At 35.3% G+C, this 26,131-nt stretch overlaps 3 protein-coding genes across 3 annotated transcripts; 1 reads left to right on the top strand and 2 right to left on the bottom strand.

Annotated features, from left to right (window-relative positions):
- The first annotated feature begins 10,066 nt into the window (after window positions 1-10,066).
- LOC130739058 (leucine-rich repeat extensin-like protein 4) lies at window positions 10,067-11,747 on the top strand. Its single transcript, XM_057591277.1, has one exon. The coding sequence runs from the start codon at window positions 10,383-10,385 to the stop codon at window positions 11,643-11,645; it is 1,263 nt and encodes a 420-aa protein (XP_057447260.1). The 5' UTR covers window positions 10,067-10,382; the 3' UTR covers window positions 11,646-11,747.
- Window positions 11,748-12,297: 550 nt separating this feature from the next.
- LOC130739059 (acid phosphatase 1-like) lies at window positions 12,298-14,631 on the bottom strand. Its single transcript, XM_057591278.1, has 3 exons — window positions 14,192-14,631; window positions 12,968-13,177; window positions 12,298-12,888 (listed from the first exon to the last, which is right to left on the bottom strand). The coding sequence occupies exons 1-3, from the start codon at window positions 14,545-14,547 to the stop codon at window positions 12,711-12,713; spliced, it is 744 nt and encodes a 247-aa protein (XP_057447261.1). The 5' UTR covers window positions 14,548-14,631; the 3' UTR covers window positions 12,298-12,710.
- A 3,314-nt stretch (window positions 14,632-17,945) lies between these two features.
- Window positions 17,946-21,754, bottom strand: LOC130739057 (uncharacterized). The gene is made up of 2 exons (XM_057591276.1): window positions 20,789-21,754; window positions 17,946-18,961 (listed from the first exon to the last, which is right to left on the bottom strand). The coding sequence occupies exons 1-2, from the start codon at window positions 21,391-21,393 to the stop codon at window positions 18,304-18,306; spliced, it is 1,263 nt and encodes a 420-aa protein (XP_057447259.1). The 5' UTR covers window positions 21,394-21,754; the 3' UTR covers window positions 17,946-18,303.
- Window positions 21,755-26,131: the final 4,377 nt, after the last annotated feature.

Below are 26,131 nucleotides of genomic sequence, written 5' to 3'. Positions count from 1 at the left end.
GCTAGTCTTTCATTTACGGTTTAGTTAGGGGAGTCATGCTCTGTTATGTAACACCGGGAAACGTTTAGTTTTGTACCTTGATGTTAAGAGTTACCTATGAACTCTCTTTATGTTAAATTTTGGAGTTGAAATAAATCCGTTGTGCTATGCATATGATGTTGCGACATTAAAGTTGGAAAATTTATATATTTATTATGAGCATGACAGGTGTTTTGATTTATGTTTCTGGAGAATAAGTGTGACACCCTCTGTGTTATGCATTTTACTCTGATTTATGATATATTATTATGCGGGGTTTAGAGGGTGTTACATTAGTGGTATCAGAGCATGATTGGTCAGTAGTCTAGGGTTATTAGCATGTCTAATTCTTTTTGTATTCGATATGTGTTTATGACACAATCGATACTGTTTTGGAATTCCTATCCCGAGTTGTTCGTTTAAGGCAATTTTCGAGGGCGAAAATTCTTAAGTGGGGGAGAGTTGTAACACCCCATTTTCTGTTATTAGGTTATTTATTATTTTATTTTAATTAGTATTATGGTATATTGTAATTAAGTGATTTTGTTAGATAGTTAAGTGATTATGTGATATAGATAAATAAGGTTTTAGGGTTTAGTGTGAGTAATTGAGAGTGGGGCCCATTGTATGGCTATTTAAGGGTTAGGAGTGAAATAGAAAGAAAGAAAAGAAAAAAAATAAGGATTAGAAGAGAAGCAGAACAAGAAACACGTGAAAGCAGAGAAGGAGAGGAGAAAAGAGGAGAAAACTTAGAACTGATCTACAAGAGGTAAGGGTTTGAATTCATGTTTTATGGATTGGTGTGATAGTGGATAATGATAGAAAGCATGATTTAGGAACCCTAGGTTGCAAAAATTCCCAAATTGAAATAGTTAGGGTTTGGCTTTTAGATGATTTTGGGGGTAGATGATAGGCTTGCATGATGCGCAGAAATTTACGTTCTCTTGTACCCTTTTTCGTGCTATGTTAGTGGCCGAATTTGAAGAAGTAGTCTTCATAAAAGTTGTAGGTTTTTCTGTTACGAAACTTTTGCCACTGGTTTCACGTCATTCCGACGTCTGTAACTCGAGTTATGTGTATTTTAGTGAGTATAGGTTAAGCTGTCCAGTTTCTTACGAACTGCGGTTAGTGTACGATTTTTCCTGATTTTTGTACTTCGAATTGTGACTTGAAAATTTATAGAGGTTTACAAAACGTGTATACGGAACCATGATAAAAATATTAGATTTTTCTGAGTATATTTGATAATTTACATCTGTTTAATAGTTCATTAGATGTGTGGTGCGCGCACATGGCGAGTTGCGCAGGAAGATGTCGCAAGATGTCGCGACATGGCGAGTTGCGTAGGAAGATGTCATGAGATGTCGCGACATGGCGAGTTATTCAGCGACATGGCGAGTTGCGTAGGGAGATGTCGTGAGATGTCGCGACATGGCGAGTTGTGCAGTGAGATGTCGCGAGATGGCGAGCATGAGCATGTCGCGAGTTTTTGGGAAAATTTAGAGAGAAATCCAGTCTTTAGGAAATAGTTGCAGAACCTGTTATATATGAATTATATTTAATTTACATCTATTTTTAATAATCATTATATGATGTTGTTTATGAATTGATGTTATGTTTGAGATGCTAAGTTGTTGTGATTGCAAGTTGTATAATTGATAACATGTAATATGTGTTTTGTGCAACTGGTGATGAATATGCTAAAATAATTAGGACTTGGAGATGGTCTGAATATGCATATGTTAGTTGAGTTTTGCACAATACACCGCATAGTTGTCAAGAGGCAATGTTTGCTAGTTCTCGTGGAGGCTAGTGACTTGTCCCAAAACTGGAGTGGTTTTGAAGCCTAGAGCGAGGGCTTTATTTGTGGTTATCTGTCTGGAGTGGACGCGGTGATACCGCTAAGGATAACAACTTTGGTACCAAAGACATTTGCACGGGTCTCACTTGAGTCATATGTGTTATGGTGATATTTTTGGAGAGATTTGATGTGGTGGTAAACTGGTAATTAGAGACTATTATATATGTTCTAATTGAGCTATAATTTATGGGGTATTTGCCATAACTGTGAACTTGATTAATTATGTTAAAATTACATAATTTATTATTTGTTAGTGAATGTGAGTAATTTATGTGGAGCATAGATAAGCTTTTACATTATTTATTATTATGCTTATCCATATGATATGAGTTCTCACCCTTCTGTTGGAATGATGTTCTATGCGACATCGCTCAGGTACCGAAGATAGTGGAGCTTCTCGCGAGGGTTAGTTGGAGGAGCTAGTCTTTCATTTACGGTTTAGTTAGGGGAGTCATGCTCTGTTATGTAACACCGGGAAACGTTTAGTTTTGTACCTTGATGTTAAGAGTTACCTATGAACTCTCTTTATGTTAAATTTTTGAGTTGAAATAAATCCGCTGTGCTATGCATATGATGTGACGACATTAAAGTTGGAAAATTTATATATTTATTATGAGCATGACAGGTGTTTTGATTTATGTTTCTGGAGAATAAGTGTGACACCCTCTGTGTTATGCATTTTACTCTGATTTATGATATATTATTATGCGGGGTTTAGAGGGTGTTACACCTTTAGTATTTGAAAATTTTGCTAAAGTATGGTATTGAACATGTCTTAAGCACAAGAGAAAGTTCTTCGTGCAACGCACGGATAAAAAGTGATTGTTTGAACTCATAGGTCGAAATCTAATTCCTATGAGTTGTAAATAAAAAATTAATATAATGTCATTACTTTTTTCATAACTTTTTGAAAGTTTTAAAAGGAAATAAATATAAAGGCATGATAATTTAATGATTAAAATGTGTCGTGCGGAGATTAGAAAAAATTAATACATATATAGTGTATTTTGGTTTAAGTTAAACTATAGGGTTAAGAGTTCTCACGGGGATGGACATTTTACATGAAAATTCATGTAAAACTAACAGAAAAATAAATTTTAATAAGATGTCACTATTTTACAATGTAACTTCATATTAAACATGTTCTACATATAATATAGTCTATTTTTATTTTATTTTGTTCAATTTATAGGGCAAAAAGCTCCTACGAGAAAGAACATTTTTTGGAAATGCTTTAATGTCAAACATAATAAGAAAATAACATTTCATATATGATTTAAGTAAATTGTTCATAGTTTTTCTAATGATTTTAGGAGTAAATATACATAAAAATTATGTGAGATTTCAAAAGGTATGTGGTATTTCGTTTGTGTTGTGGAGTTGTTTTATTAAATGGTTATCTTTGTTAGTTTCTTAATTCCATCAGGTAAGAATCTCAACAAATAGTGTTTTTAGCATGTCAAATTTGTATAAACCAATGTATTGATCCATGCCTCAAACACATGAGCAAATTTGACCGTAAAAACACTAGAAAGATAGTAAGAAAAGTACGATGAATAAAAATATTAATACATATGTACTATAAAATTATGACCTAAATTTATTAGTGCTAACAAATTAGAGTTACGAGATCTCACGGGAGGAACATTTGACATGAAAATTTGTACGAGTTAACAAAAATAATAATTCATTTTTCTATAACTTAAGCGTATTTTTAATAATTTAAGCAATAATTATATATTTATGTATTGTTACATATCTAAAACACAAAAGCATTACCCTTTATGCAACACGAGTATACATCTTCACAAACAAAATTCACTTATGTCTCACATATGCAAAACTTAAAGCTTTTGGCTTATTAACTTCTGTGTTTTTCAAAATCTTTATATTAGTTAATTCAGTGTATGCTTACAAAACACTAAAATTGAGTGTCTGAATTTGTGCTTTTTAAATATCTACATCTTTATTATGATTATTCTTACATTCTTAGCATCTTAAATATTTTATAATTTAAAATATTAATCGATGTATTAAATACAATAGGTAAATTCCCCGTGCAACGCGCGGGTAAAAAACACTAGTTCAATATAGAAAAACACATACAAACACAATAATAAGTTTCTTTTACGATTAATCAGTAATGTTTTTTCTCACTATATATTTAAGGATAAAACTTATATCAATTATTTATATTCATTCCATCAAGTTCTCCATTCACATAGTGACATGTGTCTAATTAATTTATTTTAAGAAATAAAATCTATTTGCCATTCTTTGAATAAAGAACTTGTCAAAATGAACATAAAGAACATATTGATTCCATTCCATATGTTTTAATGTATCATTCTCATATTATTTTTAATATCTTTTTTCTCACTATATATTTAATGGGGTACTTATGCCAACAAATTTTCAGTGTAAAAAGTCATAATGGAATAAGATGATAACATTATAAAAAAAAATTACAAAGCTTGTAGTGTAGTACTTATACACATGGAATCAATGTGTTTTATATAAAGTAAAATCATATCAAGGAACAAAACATAAGGTGTCATTTTTCATTAATTACTTAACCATTCAACACCCCACCACGATCAACCACCATCTCTTCAGGAATTATACTACCAGCCAAAGATACATAAGCAGAGCATGGCTTGGTCAAGAAAACAGAAACTCTTCCTTGCACGCTCAATTCCAACAACAATGCAAAACTCATCAACTCAACAACAAATAGCAAACAACACCACTATAAGCAGTGAGACCATACATGACCTATACCAACAACCCACACCCCACATTATATAGTCCCAACTTCAATAAGTAGAATTGTACCAAGATTTGAAAAATAGAAAATTTCAGAAAAACAATAAAGCAATTAATTCGCGAGAAATAGTAGAGCAAATTATATACTTGGAACTTCAAATTAGTAGAGCAATCATATAAAAATTGTCACGAGAAATAAAGAAATTAATTCAACTTTAATTAAAAAAGCTATATTTCTACACTACATTATTCCCATAATTTATCTTATCATTCCATTACAAATTTCAATAAAAAGAACCCAATAAGAGGGCTAAAAAACATAAAAGGGCCAAGAGCCCAATAAGAGAAGTTGCTCTAGCAAAAACAAAAAACAAAAGAAACAATAAATAGGAAAAGAATCAAAAATATTTTTTATTTTGGGTGCCAAAGTTTTAGGGTTATCAGAACCCATATAATTATAAAACACACAGTTGCACAGAACCCTAGCAGCCGATACAAAAACACTATCTCTCCTTCTTCTCCAAAAACCCTAAGTCGCGCGGCCACCACCTCATTCTCCCTCATCGCGCCGCCACCTCCTCCACTCTTCCATTCTGCAAATGTAAAAGACTTTGTTTAGCATTAATTAATTTAGCCATTAAAAAACAGAACTCACTACCTAAGGGTGACCAGTACATCATTTCATCCAATCTAATATAAAATGTAACTTTTCTCCATCTTTGATTAATCATTATCTACAATATAAAGAATGGCATTGCAACTAATTATTTTTTGGTGCTTCAGAAAGGCATTGCATCTCAACTTCTCTCTTCCCTACTCTCTTTTCTCTACCAAACGAAGCCTTAGTGTAGTAGATATCACGACTCGTTAAAGTGACACTTTAAATCGTAAACACTATTTGAATATAAGGTTATGACTTATAAAAAAAACCTATATGAATATAAGGTTAGTGGAAAACACTACCCAAAGTCCCAAACACAATTGTAGGAAGGCGCTGGCTAATTCCCAATCCAGCAAGCATACATGCTGGACATCAATACCTTGAAGATTAGATTAGTTAGAGAAGTAATGGCCAAGGAACATCAAATTTATGCAGCAACAACCCCAAAAGTGTTAAATATTATGGGACCTAAATTAAACCCATGTTGCAATAATGAGACATGACCACACCACACCTAACCGGCTAACCCTATTGATGTTGGTGAATGGTGATAGCACATGCAACTTGCAAGTGTTAAAACAAATCTTAAAGGCATAATGTGAAGAATGTCTATGACACATAACCAATAGAATATAGATTGAATAACTTTTGACCATCTATATATATATATAAAGGAGACTTGAGTTTAGTTGCGCTCCTTTACATTAAATGCATTAAATATTAAAATATTTTAATTGTATTAATAACTTAAATAATAAAATTAAAAACTAAATAAAATTTCTTAAGTCATAATTTATTCAACTACATACTAAAATGTAAAAGTCACTTTGAACCTTTGTATTAACATTTTCCTTTGTATTAAATAAAATAAATTAAAATATTAAAATTGAATAAAATTGCCTAAGTAATTGGATATTTAACTACCTACTAAAATGTAAAACTCAATTTCAATTTTGTTATAAAAACATAAAAAAATAAAAAAAATTCTTTGTATTATATAATTAAGGTAGGAGTTGGGGGACATATGAGTTGAGTCTGGGGAGGTCCAAGGATCGATTCCTGACGAGTGAAATTTATCTTTCCGGTGTACCAAAAAAATAGACATTAAACTAAAAACTGATCAATAAAATTTTCAAATCAATAAGTTGTTCAACTACCAAATCAATAGTTATCCAACTACCAAACTGGCAGGGGCCATCGCCGCCCAAGAATTTAGACATTTTTACTGACTAAAGGTATTTTTATAAAGATTTTTTTTGTAATCATAGTCTCCCCCCCCCCCCAAAAATTGTTACTGTTGTAGAATTTTAGTCGAGTCACTCAGTTATCACAAAGTTTCATTATTTAAAACACTACATGTTTTAATAGCATCTACAAAGCAATGTTTTTCTACAATGAAAGTTGTTAAGACTAGACTTCACAACAAAATTGAAGATGATCTTCTCATAAATTTTTTAGTTGTATATATCGAGAGAGAAATTGCTGAAAAAATCTATGTTGATACAATAATAGATAAATTTAGTACTATGAAAGAACGAATAGTTGTATTTAAATAATTTTTTATTATTTAAATTTTATATAATATTCAATGAAATTTTTTTTAGTCTTATATCTCGTCCCCCAACAAAAAAATCCTGGACACACTCCTCTCTTTAGCTGGTGGATAGCACTTTACAATTTTAAAGTATACTGAAGTTCTGGTGGCTGTGCTTTGAAAATGTAACTACTTACAAGTAATTCCATTTATGTTGCATAATAGCTGAAAAAGAGGAAACTTTCCCTTTCTGCATTATCTTCATATATGGATTTTCTTTTCCCCTTTTTCTTTGTTAATTGGAATACAAGTTCATGACCAGTTTGACTCCCCTTGTTTCACACCAAGCATGCTCAGCCTAGTGATTTGTTTCTGGAACATGTCCTCGTCATCATATAGATAAAATAAAAGGATTGAACACTGCATGTCACAGACTTCAGTTGAAATTTAGAAATTGCAGAGTTCAATATAGAATTGAAATTGCAGAGAATTAGTCCACTTTGGCCCTGTTTTTCTATAAATTTTTAGCTGTATTATTGATATCTCTTACATCTAAACTCAACATTTACATGAAGCACTCTACCTCTATATATTTAGAAATTGCAAAGTATATAGGCTCATGAATTTCATGAGTGCAATTTTGTAATTAAGATTCAAAGAATATTTTCTTTTTCAATGAAAACTTTTTACTTTAATATCTTTATAGTCAATTATAAGAGCTTGAAAAAACTCCTCACTTGTATACATGATGCCAGAGTTAGCCCGTGAGAGGAAAGGTGAGTTGGTTATGGGAAAGAGTAGATTAGTAGAATTGTACACTAAAATTTATGACCTTTTGTGGTTTATGATGTTAATGTGCATGTCAGTAAATGATTTTGATTATTTTAAATTTTAATCTTTGCTCTGAGATTTTAACCATCTAATTTTTTAAATGTTTATGGCTTTGCAATGGCCTCAACTCTAAATGAAAGGAGATTCTCATGGAAAGAGTTTGCAAAGGACTTAGGAAGAGAGTGGAATGATTTTCCTAAACAAACTAATTTGGATGTTTGTTTGAATAGACTAAATTATTACATGACAATGGAGTTGTCACACTCCTATGTGCCTATCATTATTCCTTTGCCCCCTTCAAATTATCTTTGCAATCACGGAAATGAATTGAAGTCACATCCATCCCTCTCTGTTCTGCTTAATTTTGCACTTGCTATGTCAAAAGAAAAAAATATTTTGTAACAAAATAAAATAAGCAAGCACGGACAACCGGTAGCTGGTAGCTACCATCTGGCAACCATCCATCACATATTGAATTCCCTTCACCAATCCCTCAAGTGACAGTACATTGTATTTATCTTCTTTTTTTCTCCTTATTGCTTACAATCAATTGAGACAAAAAGTTCTTATTTCAAAAAAAAAAAAAATTGAGACAAAAAGTTCTCAATTCTCAAGTGTTGCTGAGCTTCCAAAAAGACGTGTGTATCAACCAGGACGTATTCATGGAGGGTCTGGTAGGGGTCATTGAAAGAATTTTAATTTTTTACCGACTATATAAGTATTTTTATGAAGTTTTGTTTGTGGTTATATTCCGGCCCCTGTAAAGTTTTGTTGTTGCAGAATTTTAGTCTCATCCATCAATTATCACAAATTGATACTTTAACGCGTCCTCATGAAATTAGATGGAATTTTCATTTTAAATTAATAATAAGTTTGATAAACTTTTTGTGAAATTGCTTAGATTCTTGAAAATATAAATGAGAATTAATGCATTTAATTCTTCTCAACAAAAAGATACGAGAGCAACTTCTCAAAAATTGTTGAGTTTTGAATTTGATTTTATGTTAAATGTGATGAAAGATATATTGGGAATCAATGATACCATTTGTCATTCCTTACAACTATAAAAGAAATTTATCATTTCAGCAAAGACATTATCATTTAGATGTTTCCTAAGATCTTAATTTAGGAAAAATGTCTACTTTATAGCGATATTTTTGTCTTTCAATTAGATTGATATGTTTTGGTTTGAAACTTCTTATTTCAATAGTATCTAATAGTGATTTTTTCTGCAATGAAATTTTTTTTATAGGCAAATGTTAGTTGTTAGTAAATGAGTACAAATTATCCCTCCTCAGGGTTCGAACCCTGACCTTTCACCTACAATTACTCTTAGCTCAACCATGTGAGTTACCCATCCCCAATGAAAGTTGTTAAGACTCGACGAGCTCGCAACAAGATTAAAGATGATCTTCTCATAAATGCATTAGTTGTATATATTAAGCGAAAAATTGCTAAAAAAATCATAGTTGATGCAATAATAAATAAATTTAGTATTATTAAAAAATTAACAATTGTATTCAAATAAATTTTTGTATTAGTTGATATAATATCCAGTAACAATATTTTAGTCTTTCATTTCGACCCTGCAACGAAAAATTCCTAGATACTATCAACGAAATTAAAAGAAACATTTAATCAGTGTGTGAAAACTGTTACAATAACTTTACGCTTAAGTATCTCATGAATTCAATACACTCACGATCTCTAAAGTAAATATTATCTTACAATTCTATGCTCTAAAATAAGAGCATAAGAAAATGAAAATGAAAAAAAATATATAGACTAAAAGTGTTTCAAGGTTAATATTTTGTGTGTTATAATAAGGAACTCAAAATGTATACATATTGGACTCCTCACTCTTCACCACTTTACCAGTTCGTGACTTCTCCAAAAAAAAAAATCTTTTTTTCCATTTCATCAAAATTAGCAATTTGTGACTTAGATCGTAATCAATCCACTAATATGATCACATGTACAAGAATTCTAAAAATCATAGTGTGCCCCTATAGTTTTAGGCCACGCCGATCTCAGCCTCATTCTCATGTCTAACTGTACACGTGAAGAGACAGATTAGTCCTCCAATGATATGCATTAGAGCACATGGGAAGCAACATTAAGGAGTGAGGACCATTTTAAAGACTAAATTCAATCAATACAATTTAAGTTTAAGAAACTCAATCTTAAGTATCACGTACCTTTCCCCCACTGCGATTAACATTCTTAAATTACAGTAACCAAAATCTTGTCTAGATAGCATACAGTACCCTCACACCATTATCATTTTTTTAATAGGAAAAGCAAGTTTAATTTGTATAAGATGGAGTGCATTTATCTATCATTATCTACATTCTGTAAGGTTTTTGAATAAAACAGCTTCTCCAGAAAGATCATTGGTCTGCAGCCACTACTATAATAAAAACCAAAATGTTTGTAGTAATTATTGATCACTGATTAGTTCTCACCTCACTGTTCTGACTTCCTACAACAGAAGTCAACATCTATACAGAGAAGGGTGTACAAAAATATGGCCCAAACTCACATCCCAAACTAAACAGAAAATGGTGAATAAAACAGGCCTCATTCAAGGCTAATCAACCCCACTAGCCACCACACTCTCTCTCCCTCTCTTCAATGCAGCAACCTTATTTGGATTTTGGACAAACTTGGAAGCACACCCTTTAACAATTCCCTGGTATCTTGAGCTAAAAATGGAGAAGAGCTGGATTCTGGCTTTTCTCCTCCTGGTCCTCCATTTAGGCACAGCAAAAGCTGCCATTGGTGTCGGAGGCGGTGTTGGTGTAGGATTTGGTATTGGCAATGATGGTGATGGTGATGGTGGTGGTGGCAGTGGTGGAATGGTTTGGGTTGGTGGAGGGATCAACACTCCAAACCCAAACCCCTCAGGATCTTCAGTGTCAAAGGTGAATGCAGCTTACACAGCTCTTCAGGCCTGGAAATCTGCAATTACTGATGATCCACTGAAGATTTTAGTTAACTGGGTTGGTTCTGATGTGTGTTCTTACAAAGGAGTCTTCTGCAGCTCAAATTCTCAAGCTGAAATGGTTGTTGCAGGCATAGATCTCAACCATGCAAATCTCAAAGGAACTCTGGTCAAAGAGCTATCTTTACTCAGTGACATGTCTCTTCTCCACCTCAACAGTAACAGATTTACTGGCACTGTTCCAGATACATTCAAGGACCTCATGTCTCTGGAAGAGTTAGACCTCAGCAACAACCAGCTTTCAGGTCCTTTCCCTGATGTTACTCTGTACATACCAAGCCTCATCTACTTGGACCTCAGATTCAACTCCTTCTCAGGGTCCATCCCTCAGGAGCTTTTCAACAAGAACCTGGATGCAATTTTTCTCAACAACAATCAGTTTGAAGGTGAGATTCCCCAGAGTTTGGGCAACTCCCCTGCCTCTGTGATCAATTTAGCGAACAACAAGTTGAGTGGGAGCATACCAGCAAGTTTTGGCTTCACGGGTTCTAAGATAAAGGAGATTCTGTTCCTCAATAACCAGTTAACAGGTTGCATTCCTGAAGGAGTGGGGCTTTTCACTGAGATGCAGGTTCTGGATGTGAGCTTCAATGCACTCATGGGTCATTTGCCAGACACACTGTCTTGCCTGGAGGAAATAGAAGTCTTGAATTTGGCACATAATCAGCTTTCTGGGGAGGTGTCAGATATAATCTGCTCTCTGAGAAGCATTGCAAATCTAACAGTTTCATTCAATTTCTTTTCTGGGTTCAGCCAGCAATGCTCAAAACTTTCCTTTAGGAATGTGGGTTTTGATTTCTCACTTAACTGCATTCCTGGGAGGGATTTGCAAAGACCTCAACCTGAGTGTTCTGTGATCCCAGGAGGTAGCTTAAGTTGTCTCAGACTCCCTACACCAAAGCCTGTTATTTGTGGTTCTTTATCTGTAAGTAAATTTAAGAAAACTGATTCCAATTCACCATCTCCTTGATGGTTACAGTATAGTTAATTAAAGGTTGTTCCTTGCCTGTTCCATTGATTAGTGCTACCAATCTTAATTCAAACACTGCTAGTTTAATTCTTCATAGATTCAGTCAGTATGTCTGTCTGTAATTATTTTCGACCTGCACGCTTTAGAAATGGATATATTTTGAAACAGACATATTTGCAATTTCTGAAACATCTAATATCTATCTTGACCCTTGTAAGAGAGTTAATTTATGTTTCACGTGACATGTTTGATTTACTTACTTTAATGTTTACTAGTTTATCACGGGTTCTTCAGAGTATACCTTCAACAACTTCATTCCACGCATTCGACAATGACTCTTGACATCACTATAGTGCTTTCGGTTACACAGCCAAAACACAAGGTTGCCCAAACTACTAATAAAATTCATCAGCCAGAACACTCTACTTTAATCAAACAAAATGGAGATAGCATTAGATTTTCACTATGGCAAGGTAACATATCAAGATAAATGATTATCAGACAGGTAATAATACAGAAAAAAATGTGCATAGACTTTCATTGAAGGAGAAGTGTCAAAGTGTCTGTTATTCTAAGAACCAAATGCCCAGGTTATTTTGTGCTATTTGGTGAAAACTGAAAACAAGGCAAAGCTCGGAAATCAGAATTAGTGTTATCTGTAACAGGCAGCACTTTACCAAGAAAAATCAACTGATGTTACAACAAACAATCATGGAAAATGAATACAAATTGGAGAAGCCATATCTGGATGTTTAAGAAACAACAATGAGACTTAGTGCATGTTTGGCAGTGGAGGAAACCACGGTGAACCAAAACCATTGTAGGCAAAAGCAACTTCTCTTAGCTTTTGCTTCTGTCTACCATGGTTTTTGGCTTCACTATGGTTTTCAATGTGTATCCAAACATACACTTAGACATACAAATAGTGCAGAGACCTCATTTTTCTCTCCATCTCTCTTCTTATTACATTCATCATATATCACATCATTACTTCCTTCTCTTCTCTTCCTTTCTCTGTGTCTGTTGGATGTTTGCAATATGTGAGTGTCTACCAATCATTTTCCTTTAAGAAATATAATACATTGGGTTTGGCAGTTTAAAAGACCGTGAGGCCACTGCATTACCCCACAAATCACTCCACTGATCCCCAGAGTTCCCGTGGATCCTGTACCCTGCGTTCACCAGCTCTGCTCTCTTCTCAGACTTGTAAACAATGGCTGGTTTGCCTTGGTCAGAAGGGCCTCTGTTTCAATAACAAGGAACTCCAAGTGAGTTTCAAAAACATAACACACGTATTTTCTTAAAATCAACAATTTATGCACCTTAAGATGAGCTTCTCCCAGTTTCTGTACCCTGCAAATAGAAGGTTTGCCTCAGTGGAATTTCTTTGATGCTCACTCCTCCCAGTCAAGAGAAATATCGTGAAGCCCAATCCCTGAAGCTCTTTATATAAACTCAAGCTAGCAGGCAATGCTGGGGCCTCAGCCAAGTTGACCCATTCATTGAAGGATGTCTCATTGAAGATCGTTGCCCTGTGGACCAAAGTTTGAAACAAGACACACCCACAATGAACTTAGTAAACCAAAGGAATTCAAATAAACTTTGGGTCAGACCAGTTAGTACATGTTTGGTTGCACAATTGGTATCCATATTAGACCTCAAAATCACGTTAACACATAAGCAACACTATGGAGCTTCGCCGCTAACGTGTTTTGTAGAGTGTGTCCAACACAAATCCAACCATGCTGTTAATCTTAGATTTTAAAAGTTGTAATGTTGAAGTCAAGTTACCAATTTTTACTTTCTGTTTCAGATGGAAACTCTTAGTTAGGTGTTTCACTCATTTTGGTAATTGAAAGAAACAAGTCAAAGAACAGATGTCTTCCTGCTAAGTTGAATAACAACCACATGAATAGCATCTATGCATTAATCACCCAAATTTCCTAGATGTGAGTCACTGATATTTAGTAAACTCCCATGTAGACTTATACTTGATCATCTTTCAGCCAACCAATGATATGTTTAGATGGAGAAATTCTTATGATCTACTAATTACTAAACTATTACAAGCATAGTAGCAGAAACCCATCTCTTAATACAGTGTTACACTGAAAAAAAACTATGCTTTTCTTGAATGCTAGTTACAACTTACATCTAGTGTTATTCATCAGTGATTTAGTTACAAATTTTGCTCCCTAGTGTGCAATTAGATTTGGTTAATTTTGACTCAAATGCAGCTGATAATGAGCTAGCTTTTCAACTAATGACTTCTCCCTAGAACATTTAATCATAAACTAGTTTAAAACACAAACCAAGCTGATAATCAAACACTCTTATATCTCATTTTCAGCCCTCACAATCACATTCTTAATTTATTCATTTGAATCACCATATTAAATAATCAAGGATGAACAATGAAACCTTTATTCAATTATTACTAATGCTTTTCTCATAAATGCATTCAGATAGTGACATTCTTCCATTGCAGAAGCACCATTCAAATCCAACGGCTGTAAATGCAACAAACAACCAATGACAACAATTACCCGAATCCAACGGCTTTGTAGTAAGGAACATTGGACAGCAGCGTCTCATCAATGTCGAACACCCACGCATCTCTACCGTCACCGGTCAACGCCGCAGCCTTGGCGAACGCCGACGAGAAATCCCCAACCACCTCGGAGTCCCTCACGTACCGCTCTCCGACCATGTAGTCAGCCACGAACTGCACGCAACTCTCCGGCACGCGATACCACACGCCTGCGTTATTCGTCTCCACCGCGAGCCTCCAGCTGTCGCAGTGGTCGTCGTTTTCCGACGGGAGCTTGAGGATGGATTCGGAAGAAATGTGACCGGTCGCGGAGAGTAACAGCAGGAACAGGAACGGTACGGCGGGATCCATCGCCGGAAAACGGAGAAGCCTTTGAAGGAAACCGGTCTCCGGCGACTTTTTCTTTTTCTTTTCTGTGGAAAATGAAAAGAGAAACGGAATCGCGGTTACAACCACGTATATCTAAGACGACGACGTTTCGATAAAGGTCATTTTCTCTTATTATTTAATTATTATTATTACCTTTTTTTTTTGTCAATATGAATTATTATTTTTTCTTATAAATGTTTTTCATAAGAGAATCATGTTGCGGCACCTAATAATAATATGTAGGCTTAATTCCACTTTGGGCCCCTGATCTTTCACAAATGAGCGATCGGGGCCCCCCGTGTTTAAACGTAGCTGTCAGGCACCCAAACGTTTCAAAAAAGTGCGATCGGGGCCCTTCTGTTATGTTCCGTTAGTTTGACCAAACGGAGCAGTGATGTGGATTTTCTTTTTCATTTTAAGATTAAATTTTTCACCCAAAAATTCCCCCTAATTCACAAACACGCTTCCCCTCAATTTTTTACCCTAATTTCACCCTAATTTAGCAAGAGAAAGACAAGAGGAGAAGAGGGTGAGTCGCCGGAAATCGCCTCCGGCGGCGGCGCACGGCGGTTCACGGCGGAGGTCATCGGAATCGGAAATTTCTTTGTGGGTTTTGTTGCGGACGAGGAGAGGAGCACAGCGGTGGTGTTGGTTTGTCGAGATCGTGAGCGGTTCGCCGTAGATCGAACTTTGAAGGCGACGGTCCTAGGTTTTCATGGTGGTGATGGCTTCCACGTGGTGGCCATGGTGGCTGCCCTTTAGGTTCGCGCGAGGATGATGAGGAGGTGATGGTGTGACCGGCGGTGGCTCTCATGGAAGAAGAAGAAGGAGGAGGCGCAGTGATGGTGGTGTGGCCAGCGGCGGTGGCTCTCATGGAAGAAGAAGAAGAAGAAGAAGAAGAAGAAGAAGAAGAAGAAGAAGAAGAAGAAGAAGAAGAAGAAGAAGAAGAAGGAGGAGGCCCAGTGATGGTGGTGTGGCCAGCGGCGAGCTCGCGTGAGGAAGCTCGCGGTGGTGGCGGCTTGGCCGAAGAGCAGTGGCGGCGACCATGAAGAAGAAGATGAAGTGAGAAAAATGGAGAAGAATGGAGAAGAAAGTGAGAAAGGGAGAGATGTCGAGAGATTGAGAGAGAATTGGGGGGGGGGGAATTTTTGGGTAAAAAAATAATTTTAAAATGAAAAAGAAAATCCACGTCACTAGTTCCGTTAGTCAAACTAACGACACTTAACAGAAGGGCTTGAAACGCACGTTTTTGAAATGTTGGGGTGCCTGATCGCTACGTTTAAACACGGGGGCCCCCGATCGCTCATTTGTGAAAGATCAGGGGCCCAAAGTGGAATTAAGCCTAATATGTAATATGTATAGCTGAAAAGACAAGTTAGCCATAATATAGGAAATACCCGTTGGAAGAACCGCCGAAGCTTTGAGGTTAGTCGTTGTATAGTAAAATGAAAGAGTCGAGTGAGAGCAATTATGTACTTAGATATAATTCGTAGACAAAGATAAAAGCTCAAACATAAATGAGATGATATTTTGAGGCTTCGAGGATTTTCTCACGTGCACATTTAGTTATTGGTTTTGTTCCTTAACAATAAAAAATGTGATTTTCCACTATGAACCAGCGGATACAAGGAAAATTGGTTTAAAGTAATTTTCTAGATTGATTAGGGAGATATAATACTAGGAGTTGTGCTCGATGTGAATGGTGAGGAAGCCACTCGAAGCTATGCGAATCACCTCATTGCTAATCATCTGAGGTTGTATGCAAACTCATAGCAAGGTTTTTCCTTCTTTGATGTTGGTCGGTGCTTGGGTTAGGGTTAAGGTTAGGGTTTAAGGGTTAGGGTTAGGGTTTAAGGTTTAGGGTAGTTTTGTTGTCTGGGTTAATTGTTCTTGCTTTTACTGTTTTTTATGTTTATCCTTGTATGTCGATTTTCTTGGTCCTTTCCGGCTGCCTTGGGTTCTCTTTGTTAGGGTTTTTTTTTTATGTGTTCAGTCCTTGTGGGTGTTTTCCTCGCTTTGGGGTGTTTAGTTGTCTTTTTGTTGCAGCTAACCTTGTTTGCTCTGTATTCTCTGCTCGAAAGTGCTGCGCTCAAGACTTTTGCTAATATATATTTTTATCTTTCTAAAAAAGCGAACTTTGCTAAGGAGTACTTTAAATAAAAATATTTTCACGTTAAAACTAATAGAAAAATAAATTTTAGTGTATATTCAGTTTTTTTCATATGTGTGATCACATTTTGATTCAGAAAATATGTCAAACATTAGTAAATATTAAGATATATAGTCTATAATTTATTTTTCAGGAAGAAAAAACTTCCTTCATTATGTGAAGAAAACATTTCTAAGGTTCCATGACCAAGGCTTAGCAATCAAAGAGTTTAAGCTCAGTGTGAACTGTTTTGTAAATATGCAATCTCTATGAAATTTTCAATCTAGAAACGTGATGACAATCCTGGTTGAATTTACAATCAATTAGAGCTTGCTCCTCTTGTAATTCCATACTGTCTCTGCTAAAATTTATGTTAAAAAAGTATTGGAGATCTTAGTTACAGATGCCTGTGATGGAAACCTAGATTTGTAACCCTTTCTGTTCCTCAAAATCTGGACGAGTTCCGTTCTGCATCACTATCTAAAAAAATTGTGTGGGTTTCACATTTTTTTCAAATGAGGGGCTCACCTACTTAGAGAGGGATTGATAAATTGTAATGGCTGGTACCTGGTTTTCTTTGGACTTTTTTCCTTGTGAATTGCAGCCAAATGCTTTATGTATATTTTAATCGTTCATAACTTGAGTGCTATTTGTTGTTGATGATTGAATTCAAAATTACTATGTTATGAATATGACAATGTGCATCTTATATTGCAGTTTGGACAATCGGTGTCATCAGGTATGAAAACATTAAAGTGTGAATTTTTAATGTAAGTTTGTTCCCCTCATGGCACTTATCAAAACTTAAGCGACGTCCTATCTTCTAGAAAGATTTCCAAACATAGTTAGATGTCGTTTTAAAGCAAATCACTTGATTCAAGTAAGAATCAGTATAATATGCAGTTGATTTTTTATATAACAACAACAGAGAAAAAGAAAAAAGGCAGAAAAAACTACGGCCTTAAGAAGGCCACACCAAGCGCATCAGCCTGTAAAAGGGGCCTAGCCCCAGCTACATGAGAGCTCCAAACACCGAAAGCACTCGCATTAGTTGAACCAAGTTTGGCCAAATGATCTGAAACAACGTTTCCCTCACGAAGCAAGTGACCCCAATGAACAAACCAACGCTGACGAAGAAGACTCTTAATGCTACTAATTGAAACTTGAAACATAACCAACGTGATCCAAAATCGATTATTAATTATTACGAATTAAAGAAAGGCACAAAAAATAACAAACAGAAATTTGCATTTATAAATAAATTTTACATTTGCCTGTGGGTTGTTTGTACAGTTCAAATGTTCAGTTCAGTACCAAAAAAATGCAGTTAAAATCATCACTCCCCTAATTTCTGCTGTTGAAAAATCCCAGCTTGAAAACAAAACCATCAAAACTAGCAACTCTAATAAACTTCCTAAGAGTTTTTGTATGTAGGTATGCATATACCTCTGCTCAAACCAATGCTCTCACTAATCACTATGCATTGAATAGGAAAACATTGGCTATCACTGCAGCATATATGGTAAAAGGTAAATCAAAAACAAAAACCAGATTCAATCGGCTTCAAGCATGGCTAATCATGAAAAGGATTAGGAAACATGTTCTTCATGATGGTAAAGCTCCTTCCTGAGTTTCTGTGAGAAAAGCTGGCAAGCATCCATGCTAAGATCAATGGCAGCTGAAAGAGCAATGAAGAGAGCAGCATCAGCCATACATGTCACATGCTGTGCCCCAACTTGCACAACCGGTTTACTCATTTTCCCTTCACCCTCCACAGTAGAACCCATCACAAACCCTTTCCCTGGTAACCTTGCACTCAATCCATGATCCTTCATCACCTTATAGTCAATGCAGAATTGGCCACCCTTTTTCACATTCAATGTGCCCTCAGCAATGGGAATTCCGCTCACAGGTCCGTTCTCAGTCACGAGCGCAAACTTGTAGCCTAAGCCATCCTCGGAGCCTCTTTCGCGCCAAGCCTCGAGGCGCCCCCACGGCTTCCAGCTGCTCACGGAGGCGCCGTTGGGGCGCAGGATGAGCCACGCGCCTGGGTTTGATCTTGAGACTCGATCTGAGCCAGGGGAAGGGACAAAGGGGGTGATCATGGAGGCTGCAGCAACAGGGGAGCCAGAGAGATCATGAATCATTATCATCCAACCCTTTCTCTCCCTCCCATGACGATCTCTAACACTTTTCAATGTTCTTCTCCATCTACTTGGCTTGTTGGTAAAATCTGAGGGGAGAGACCTGAATCATGAACAACAGGTATGATTAAACTAAGAAACATATATTATATAAACATTCATTAATTAAATGTAACAACTAACATGTAATATACTAATGAAAATGTCAAGGGTTTTAGGTAATAAATTATTTGAGAGATATTGAGGGTGCAGCCAGGTACTGGCACATGGGAGGGAATCAAGGGCAGTTATGTTTAACAGTTTGGAAAATCTCAACCTGTCTGTTTGACCAAACCTGGGTATGCAGCTAATGAAATCCCATTTATGCTGCAACATGATAATTTAGTAGTGAACCTATCTATTTTTTAAGGTCTAATTAACTCAACAACTTGATGACCCAAAGTTCAATTTTAAAATTGAATCACATTTCTTTGCTTGCAAAGAAAACCAGCCTAGCATCTAATTCATCTTAGATCCAGCTAACGACTAACAGCGAGCAAGTGCTATTTGGAAACATCTACATTTTGGTGGGGCTAGGCGGCTAACTCTCCTAGCAAGTTTTTTTATCCACAAGAGTACTCAAGCCGAGACCTTGCTTAACTAGTATACTTATGTCAGTTATGTGACTAGTCTACATTTACCATGATAAAAAACAGGGGCTTTACTAAAAATCAGGGACATGAATGAGAATTCTGAAACTGCCAAACTGGTACAGTATTTGTGTAATTGTAAATGTTTTAGGAATGTCAAATTGTAGTGCCAAGGATATGTTTCCAAAAGTGGAAATGCCAGCTATTGAAAATGAAATTTTCATGGTACCACTGCCATTTTCCATGATTGTCTCACAAGAAAAGGAAAGAAACAAATGGAGGGGATGATTTCCACCAAATGAATTGAGCAGAAAGGGATAACAACTAAGCCACGAGAGAAACATGAAAAGGAATTGAGCTGGATATGGTGAGACCCGACTAAGCATGTGCAGCGGATGGATAGTTAGGTACCAACACTAAAGATATGGACAAGCCAGCTCACATGCCTAAACCTCACCTTAACTCATAACTCTAGTTAACCTACCAGAATATTCCAACTATCAATAATTTTTGCAGATCAAAACTTTTCTACTTATTATTAGTACTTACATTTTATTGACTTTTGTCCATTGATTCATATATTACATATGTCTATAGAATTAAAAGAGGATCATCTCTTTAGTTTTTTCCTTTCCTACTAATAGTCAAATGTTTAAGCTAACCAATTTTGCATCCATTAAAACATTTGAACTTCTCAACTAAGTTTTCTTATTGTCAAAAGCATTTCCTTGGCAATAGCTTTTTTTAATACAATAGCACCATTTAATTAGATGAATCACGGCGAAACATCTGAATAGACATGGTTCATCTCGGGCGACATTTCGCTGTGGTTAATCTAATTAAATGAAAGTCTACAAAAATGATGAACAATGATGAATATGATCTAACTTACAATTCCGTTTGTGTGAATTAAAATTTACGAAACTCGAGGGCTACCCCTTCATTTAAATAAATAAAAAAAGAGTTTTCGAAACTGAATTCATGTCAACTAGTAGAATTTAAAAGTTATTTTATAAAATGAATCCCATTAACACTTTTAAGTGAGTAAATGCTAAAAGTTGACAATTTTCAACGAAAAATTTGTAAATAGATTGGATTGAAAAAAACTTGATTTAAGGCTAATATTCAGCAATTCAATTGAATATGAAAATTAAACTCTTAAACATGTTGGCAGAATAATGCAATTGTAATATCTTTCTAGTTGATTAACCAACATGGATCACAATAGCAGAGACAATGAAAGAAAACTAAAATGCACCAGATAATACTAGTAACGAAGAAAAGTTCAGTGAGTCACTCACCGGGATCTGCAGTTCCGATCAGCACTGAACTTGCAGCTGAAAACAGGTTGTCGGATATTCTCCTGAATCTGAAAAACCACCGGGCTGCACTCCGGCTCGCCGCCGAACTGAAACACAAATCGGGGGTCCGGTTCAGTCCGGACAACCAAGTGAAGCCGAGCCGAAGGCTTATGCTCCGGTTCACGCTGCTTCTTCCCAAGCCTTTGCCACCCGCCGTGGAACGTGGCGGGGCGAGACATAGCTCCGGCGAGGTCAACGCTGACGGTGACGCGACCGAGCAGCTTAGCACCAGAAACGCCGCAGGTGCGGCCCATGCTACCGGAGTAAACCGAGACGCGAAGAGCGACCGGCTTCCCGGAGAGTCGCTTGAGCGCGGCGGGGCCGAGGTGGAAGCCGGCGGCGGAAGTGGTGGTTTCCGGCGAGGGGGAATCGGAGGAGCAGAGGGGGAGTAGGGCGGTTTGAGAGGGGAAAACATGGAACCGAATCTTGCAGAAGCAAGGGGTGGTTGAAGGGTGAACGCCGGAAACCGGTGCCGGTTTGGTTGCTACCGGAAGCTTCAAAGCCAGAGACTCCACCGTGAGACGCACAAAGGGACATGGATCCATTGAATCGATCAACTTCAATTTCACAGTGGAGAAGAACACGAAAATGGTGTGGATTTTCTTTTTCCTTGTAGCGGGAAAACTAGTGAAGAAGAAGAAGAAGAACACGAAAATGGTGCATGGTCATGATGGAGTGAGTGTGTGTTGCGTTTCGATGGGGACAGTGCAATTTATAGTACTAGTAGGGTTCTCTCTCTTAGCTGTAAGGATTCCAATCTCTCTCACGTGGAAATTCTCTCATGTTAATACCAGAGAATTTCTATATGAGAGGATCTGAATCCCGCTCGCGAAGGGATTATTGTTAGATCTGCACCGTTAATCCCATTTTTGCTTCAGGAGAATCGACTCACCGGATCTTGTTGGTGATTCCATGGTATATATCCCATTGTTTTATAATATACACTGCTTTAGAAATTGTAGATTTGGGATCATGAGAGTGATCTTTGCCCTGATTAAAGAAGTTAAAAATAATTAACAAACAAGGAAAAATAATAATGAGTTTGCTTAATTGACAATTTTTAATTAAGACTAGATTAATTAGGAGAGGGTGAATATTAGTATTCACATATTATACAGTTGTCATTATCTGGTACCACTACAGTTGTGATGATCTTAGGTGGTTAATTGATCATTTATAGTAAATAATATTTCATTGGTTTTCAAAAAAATGTGAAAAATAATTGACATTTAATAATTATGTAAAAATATGTTTATATATAATTTTTTATTTATTTTTTAAATAAGAAACATAATTAATAATTATGTAAACAATATCTTTATATAATTTAATTAATGATTTGAGCTATAAAATTAAATTATATTATAAAACTGTATTAATTAAAGCATTTTCTAAACAATAATACATTTTTATGTACTGGCAAATATATCCACATGATCATATAATTATATTTTGACTTTTATTTATCTGTGTAACACGTTTTTACTGAAATCTTTACTTTATTTTTTCCTTTTTATTTTTTTCTATCATATCACTCATGATATCTTTTACTTATTTATTTTCTATTTTTATTCTTCTCTAGGGTAGTAGAGTGGATGTAGAATTGAGTTGTGAGTATTTTTAATTTTTTCCCATGAACAATTATAAATTTTTTTTATTTGTGCTCATTGACGAATTTTCATTTTATTAAAATATAAGTTGAATGTAAGACTCGATAAAAAAATTATGTGACTACATTTGTTAACGTGACCTATTCTGAGCTTCTTTGAGAATCATCATTTGCAAGTAAGTTTTATTAGGTCAAACCCAAATGGCAAGTGTGTGATCATCTCTATATGTGCTAATGGATCCAATATTTCTCATGAGTATATATTGGATTTCTTGATTTCAAAAAAAAAATATTGGGTTTCTTGAATTTATTTAAACAATCAGGATCGATCCATATTTGTCTCATGCGTTTTTTAATAGCTCAATATTTCATTGATGGGGTTAATTTGCAAAAAACGAGAGATTAAGAAAAATGTTATATTGGGTTGACACAAATAGTTACGTATGTATGTTGCTTCTGCGTGATCATCTTTGCGCTTAAGGATGTTTTTGAAAGATACGTTGTTTTTCCTTTTCTTTTAGCTACATCATTAATTTCCATTATTATTACATGAGAGAAATTGATCCTAACTCAGGGTCAGGGATGGGGTCCTCAACAGCTGGATTTAGGGTGTCATCACGTTGTCAAAGGAATTGGAAATAAGGAAGAGGTTGAATTGAATTGAATAGAAATCATGAAGGGGGATATGGACAAAGAGTCAGGATATAAAACACATTCATTTGTCACATTCTTGTCCTCTATAATCCTTGACTTGACGGCGCTTCTTCTTCTTTTTTGGTTAGTTTCCCTCATTATTGTTAGGCAGTGATGATAAGGAACTAATCAAAGCAAGTTTATTTGCAACGTCAACTCTTCAATTGCAGTTTTTGCTGGACACAATAAAAGATACTATATGGCACAGTTCGTTGATGTTCATATTCCATTACTCATGATTAATCTCATATCACTCGGATTACGATCCTATACAAAAAGAATTGCAATATTCCACCTTTCATTTATATCATAATAAAATGGTAGATTTATATTTTAATGTTTAATTTATAAAATTTAATTAAAGGATAGATTTAAGAGGCTCCCTGACCTACTTGCTTAAGAATTTATAAGACATGTTCATTTCTACTTAAGAGTTCTAGTAATTTTTCGTGAACAACTTTCTATATGAAGAGGATCGGATATCCAGAGACTACTCAACACTTGATTGTCCAATAGCACAAACTTATCCTCCAAGTTGGTATAATGGTATGGGTTATCTAAATCCAGCTCTTAAGCGTTGGAAAGCAATCTCTCTTGTATGTCCCATCATGATAGTGCTAGTGATTTCATCTATTTTTGTATAAAAAATAAGAGGAAAAAAAACAAGTAAAGTATATATTTCATGACATAGGAACTTTAATATACGATATATTATGTATTTGCTATTTGGCAGCTTTGTTTCATATAACGACAAGCATTTTAAAGGATCAATATTTAATTAAAAGGTGAGTGTAATTTAATTTGATTTTTTTTAAATTTCAAACATATAATAAGTAGTTAAGTACAATGATTATATATGGGATCGATTTCTAGTATTTTCATCAGAGACAAGTATTTTTATTTTATAGATGTTCTTATAGATAAATAATAACATAGATATACTAATTTTAGTTTGGTGATATAGCTAACCAAACTAGGTCTTGGTGTGTTGACATGCTGCATACTCTTTGGGAGGGGAATGTTCCGGCAAACTTCATGGCTAAGCTTGGTGGTGATCTGCATTCGGTGTAGGTCGTGTATTTCTCTGCGCCTCCATCTAGGATTGCTCCTCTGTTGTTGGCGGATAGTCTTAGTGTTCCTCATTTGAGACCTTAGTTTTGTTTTCTTTTAACGCCATTTACCAACAAAAAAAAACTAGTGTAGTTTGACAAAATTATATCATATAATCAACTAAATGCTAAATATTACGAATTTGTACTAAGTGAGTTGCGTACGCTTAAAGTCGGATAAATCCATGCTAAAACATAATGTTAGACTCATACTCTAAATCAACTATAGTGTCGGCTTTCACCTTGTTACCATCCGCTTCTGCTGACTCTATTTAGCGCTTTTCTCGTAGTTTCAGAGACTAAAATCACATGATTTTTTATTTTATAGGAACTAAAAATGAATAATTTTTTCAGGGATTAAAATTATATTATATTATATTAATCTAAAATTGATTAAAAACATATTTAAGCTTTTTTTTTAATATTACATGTGAGATTATATATGTCAAAACTTGAAAATATAAAATGGTTTTTAGCTCAACACAAATATAAAAAGTTCATGTGACATGCAAAAATACTTGTCCTCGATTGTGAGTCCTGCAGGTTGGCAATGGGCAACGTGATGAGCCGTACTTCCATATATGGGACATTCTCCATGGCCATCACCAGCATCAAGCATGAAGGAGAATTGTTGGTGGGCAGACAGAGCATTTGGGTTGTAATTTGGTCTTTGGTCAACAATATTGATGAATGATATAATGATCATTTCAGTGTGGTGTGTGGTCCATGCATCACTTCAACACCACCTCCCTGTGGAGCCCCAATGGTTTTGCTCTATTTTGCATTTTTGCTTGATATTAGTAATTAATTCCTTTAATCAATGGCCATTTAACATCAAGTATGGGACTAAATCCATTTGCATGCAGAAACACCAACCATATAACGATGATTAATTAGTTAGCAATCGTTATCCAGGACCTTTTAAAACACGCCATAGATAATGAGCTTAGTTATTGCAGATCATGATCGACTTGCTCAGGGGGTCTCTAAAGATGATCTCATCTCATGTATGGTTTTTCTCGTTGATAATTCTTATCCTTATCTGCACAAATATTATTTTTAAGCCAAAGAAAAATAAAAATTAATCTTAATTAGTCGCATCATTACTTATTTATCAATATCATTTTCGGCAATGAATAATTATTTGTTAACACCTCAAAGTGAGGTGGAAAGAGGTGGATGAAGAGAGATAAAAAGAAAAGAAAAAATAAGAGAGATAAAGTATAAGATGTGATGTGATAGATGATAAGAGAGATAAAAATAAAAATATGTGGAAATGAAGTGTATAAAAAAGGAGATGTGTATATATCATTGTTGTTTCGGCAATAAACATTATCCGGTGTTCCTCTATTACAGTTACTTATCTTAAAAGAATCATCATACATTATTTCTACTAATCATGCTCATTGGCACTATAATTCTGGCATGACATTTTATCCCGTTTCTACATTTTTTTTATTTTTAAATTTAATTAGCCTATACTATAATTTAGAATTGCAATGAAATGGGCTCAACGGATCAACAGTACTTTCGACGGAGAGATGTCAAGCTAATAAAAGGCCCAAGCCTGCTAATAATTGGGGCTGTCAGAGACATTCTACAAGTTTAGGTTGGTGTGAGTTTAGGGTTTTTCATCTTGTTTTAACCTGGATGTATCAACTTGTTTGCTTCAGTGAGTATGTTTTTGTTCTTAATTTATTTATGTATTTGCACTATGTAATGCTCCTTAAAATTTATTCTTATATGATATAAGTATCCTTTGGTAACTCTCTGAGTATTTATTCCAAAAATCTTTAAAAGACAAAAACAAAAGATTTTTTTTTAGACAAACTTGATCGAGTTCTAATATGTTCAAAGTGCTTTCATGTTTAT

The sequence above is a fragment of the Lotus japonicus genome, chromosome 2 (assembly GCF_012489685.1).
Source record: "Lotus japonicus ecotype B-129 chromosome 2, LjGifu_v1.2".
In the NCBI taxonomy this organism is placed as follows: Eukaryota; Viridiplantae; Streptophyta; class Magnoliopsida; order Fabales; family Fabaceae; genus Lotus; species Lotus japonicus.
The sequence above is the reverse complement of the archived record's forward strand: the minus strand, read 5'-3'. Positions and strand labels throughout refer to the sequence as shown.

Bases quoted from the DNA above. Each gene is read 5' to 3' on its own strand.
- LOC130739059 (XM_057591278.1), bottom strand. From the start codon at position 14,547: ATGGATCCCGCCGTACCGTTCCTGTTCCTGCTGTTACTCTCCGCGACC. The intron at 13,178-14,191 runs GTAATTGTTGTC...TTTGGTCCACAG, and splicing joins TACAAAGCCGTTGGATTCGG to GGCAACGATCTTCAATGAGA. The intron at 12,889-12,967 runs GTGCATAAATTG...TTATTGAAACAG, and splicing joins TGGGAGAAGCTCATCTTAAG to AGGCCCTTCTGACCAAGGCA.
- LOC130739057 (XM_057591276.1), bottom strand. From the start codon at position 21,393: ATGGATCCATGTCCCTTTGTGCGTCTCACGGTGGAGTCTCTGGCTTTG. The intron at 18,962-20,788 runs GTGAGTGACTCA...TTCATGATTCAG, and splicing joins GATCGGAACTGCAGATCCCG to GTCTCTCCCCTCAGATTTTA.
- LOC130739058 (XM_057591277.1), top strand. From the start codon at position 10,383: ATGGAGAAGAGCTGGATTCTGGCTTTTCTCCTCCTGGTCCTCCATTTA.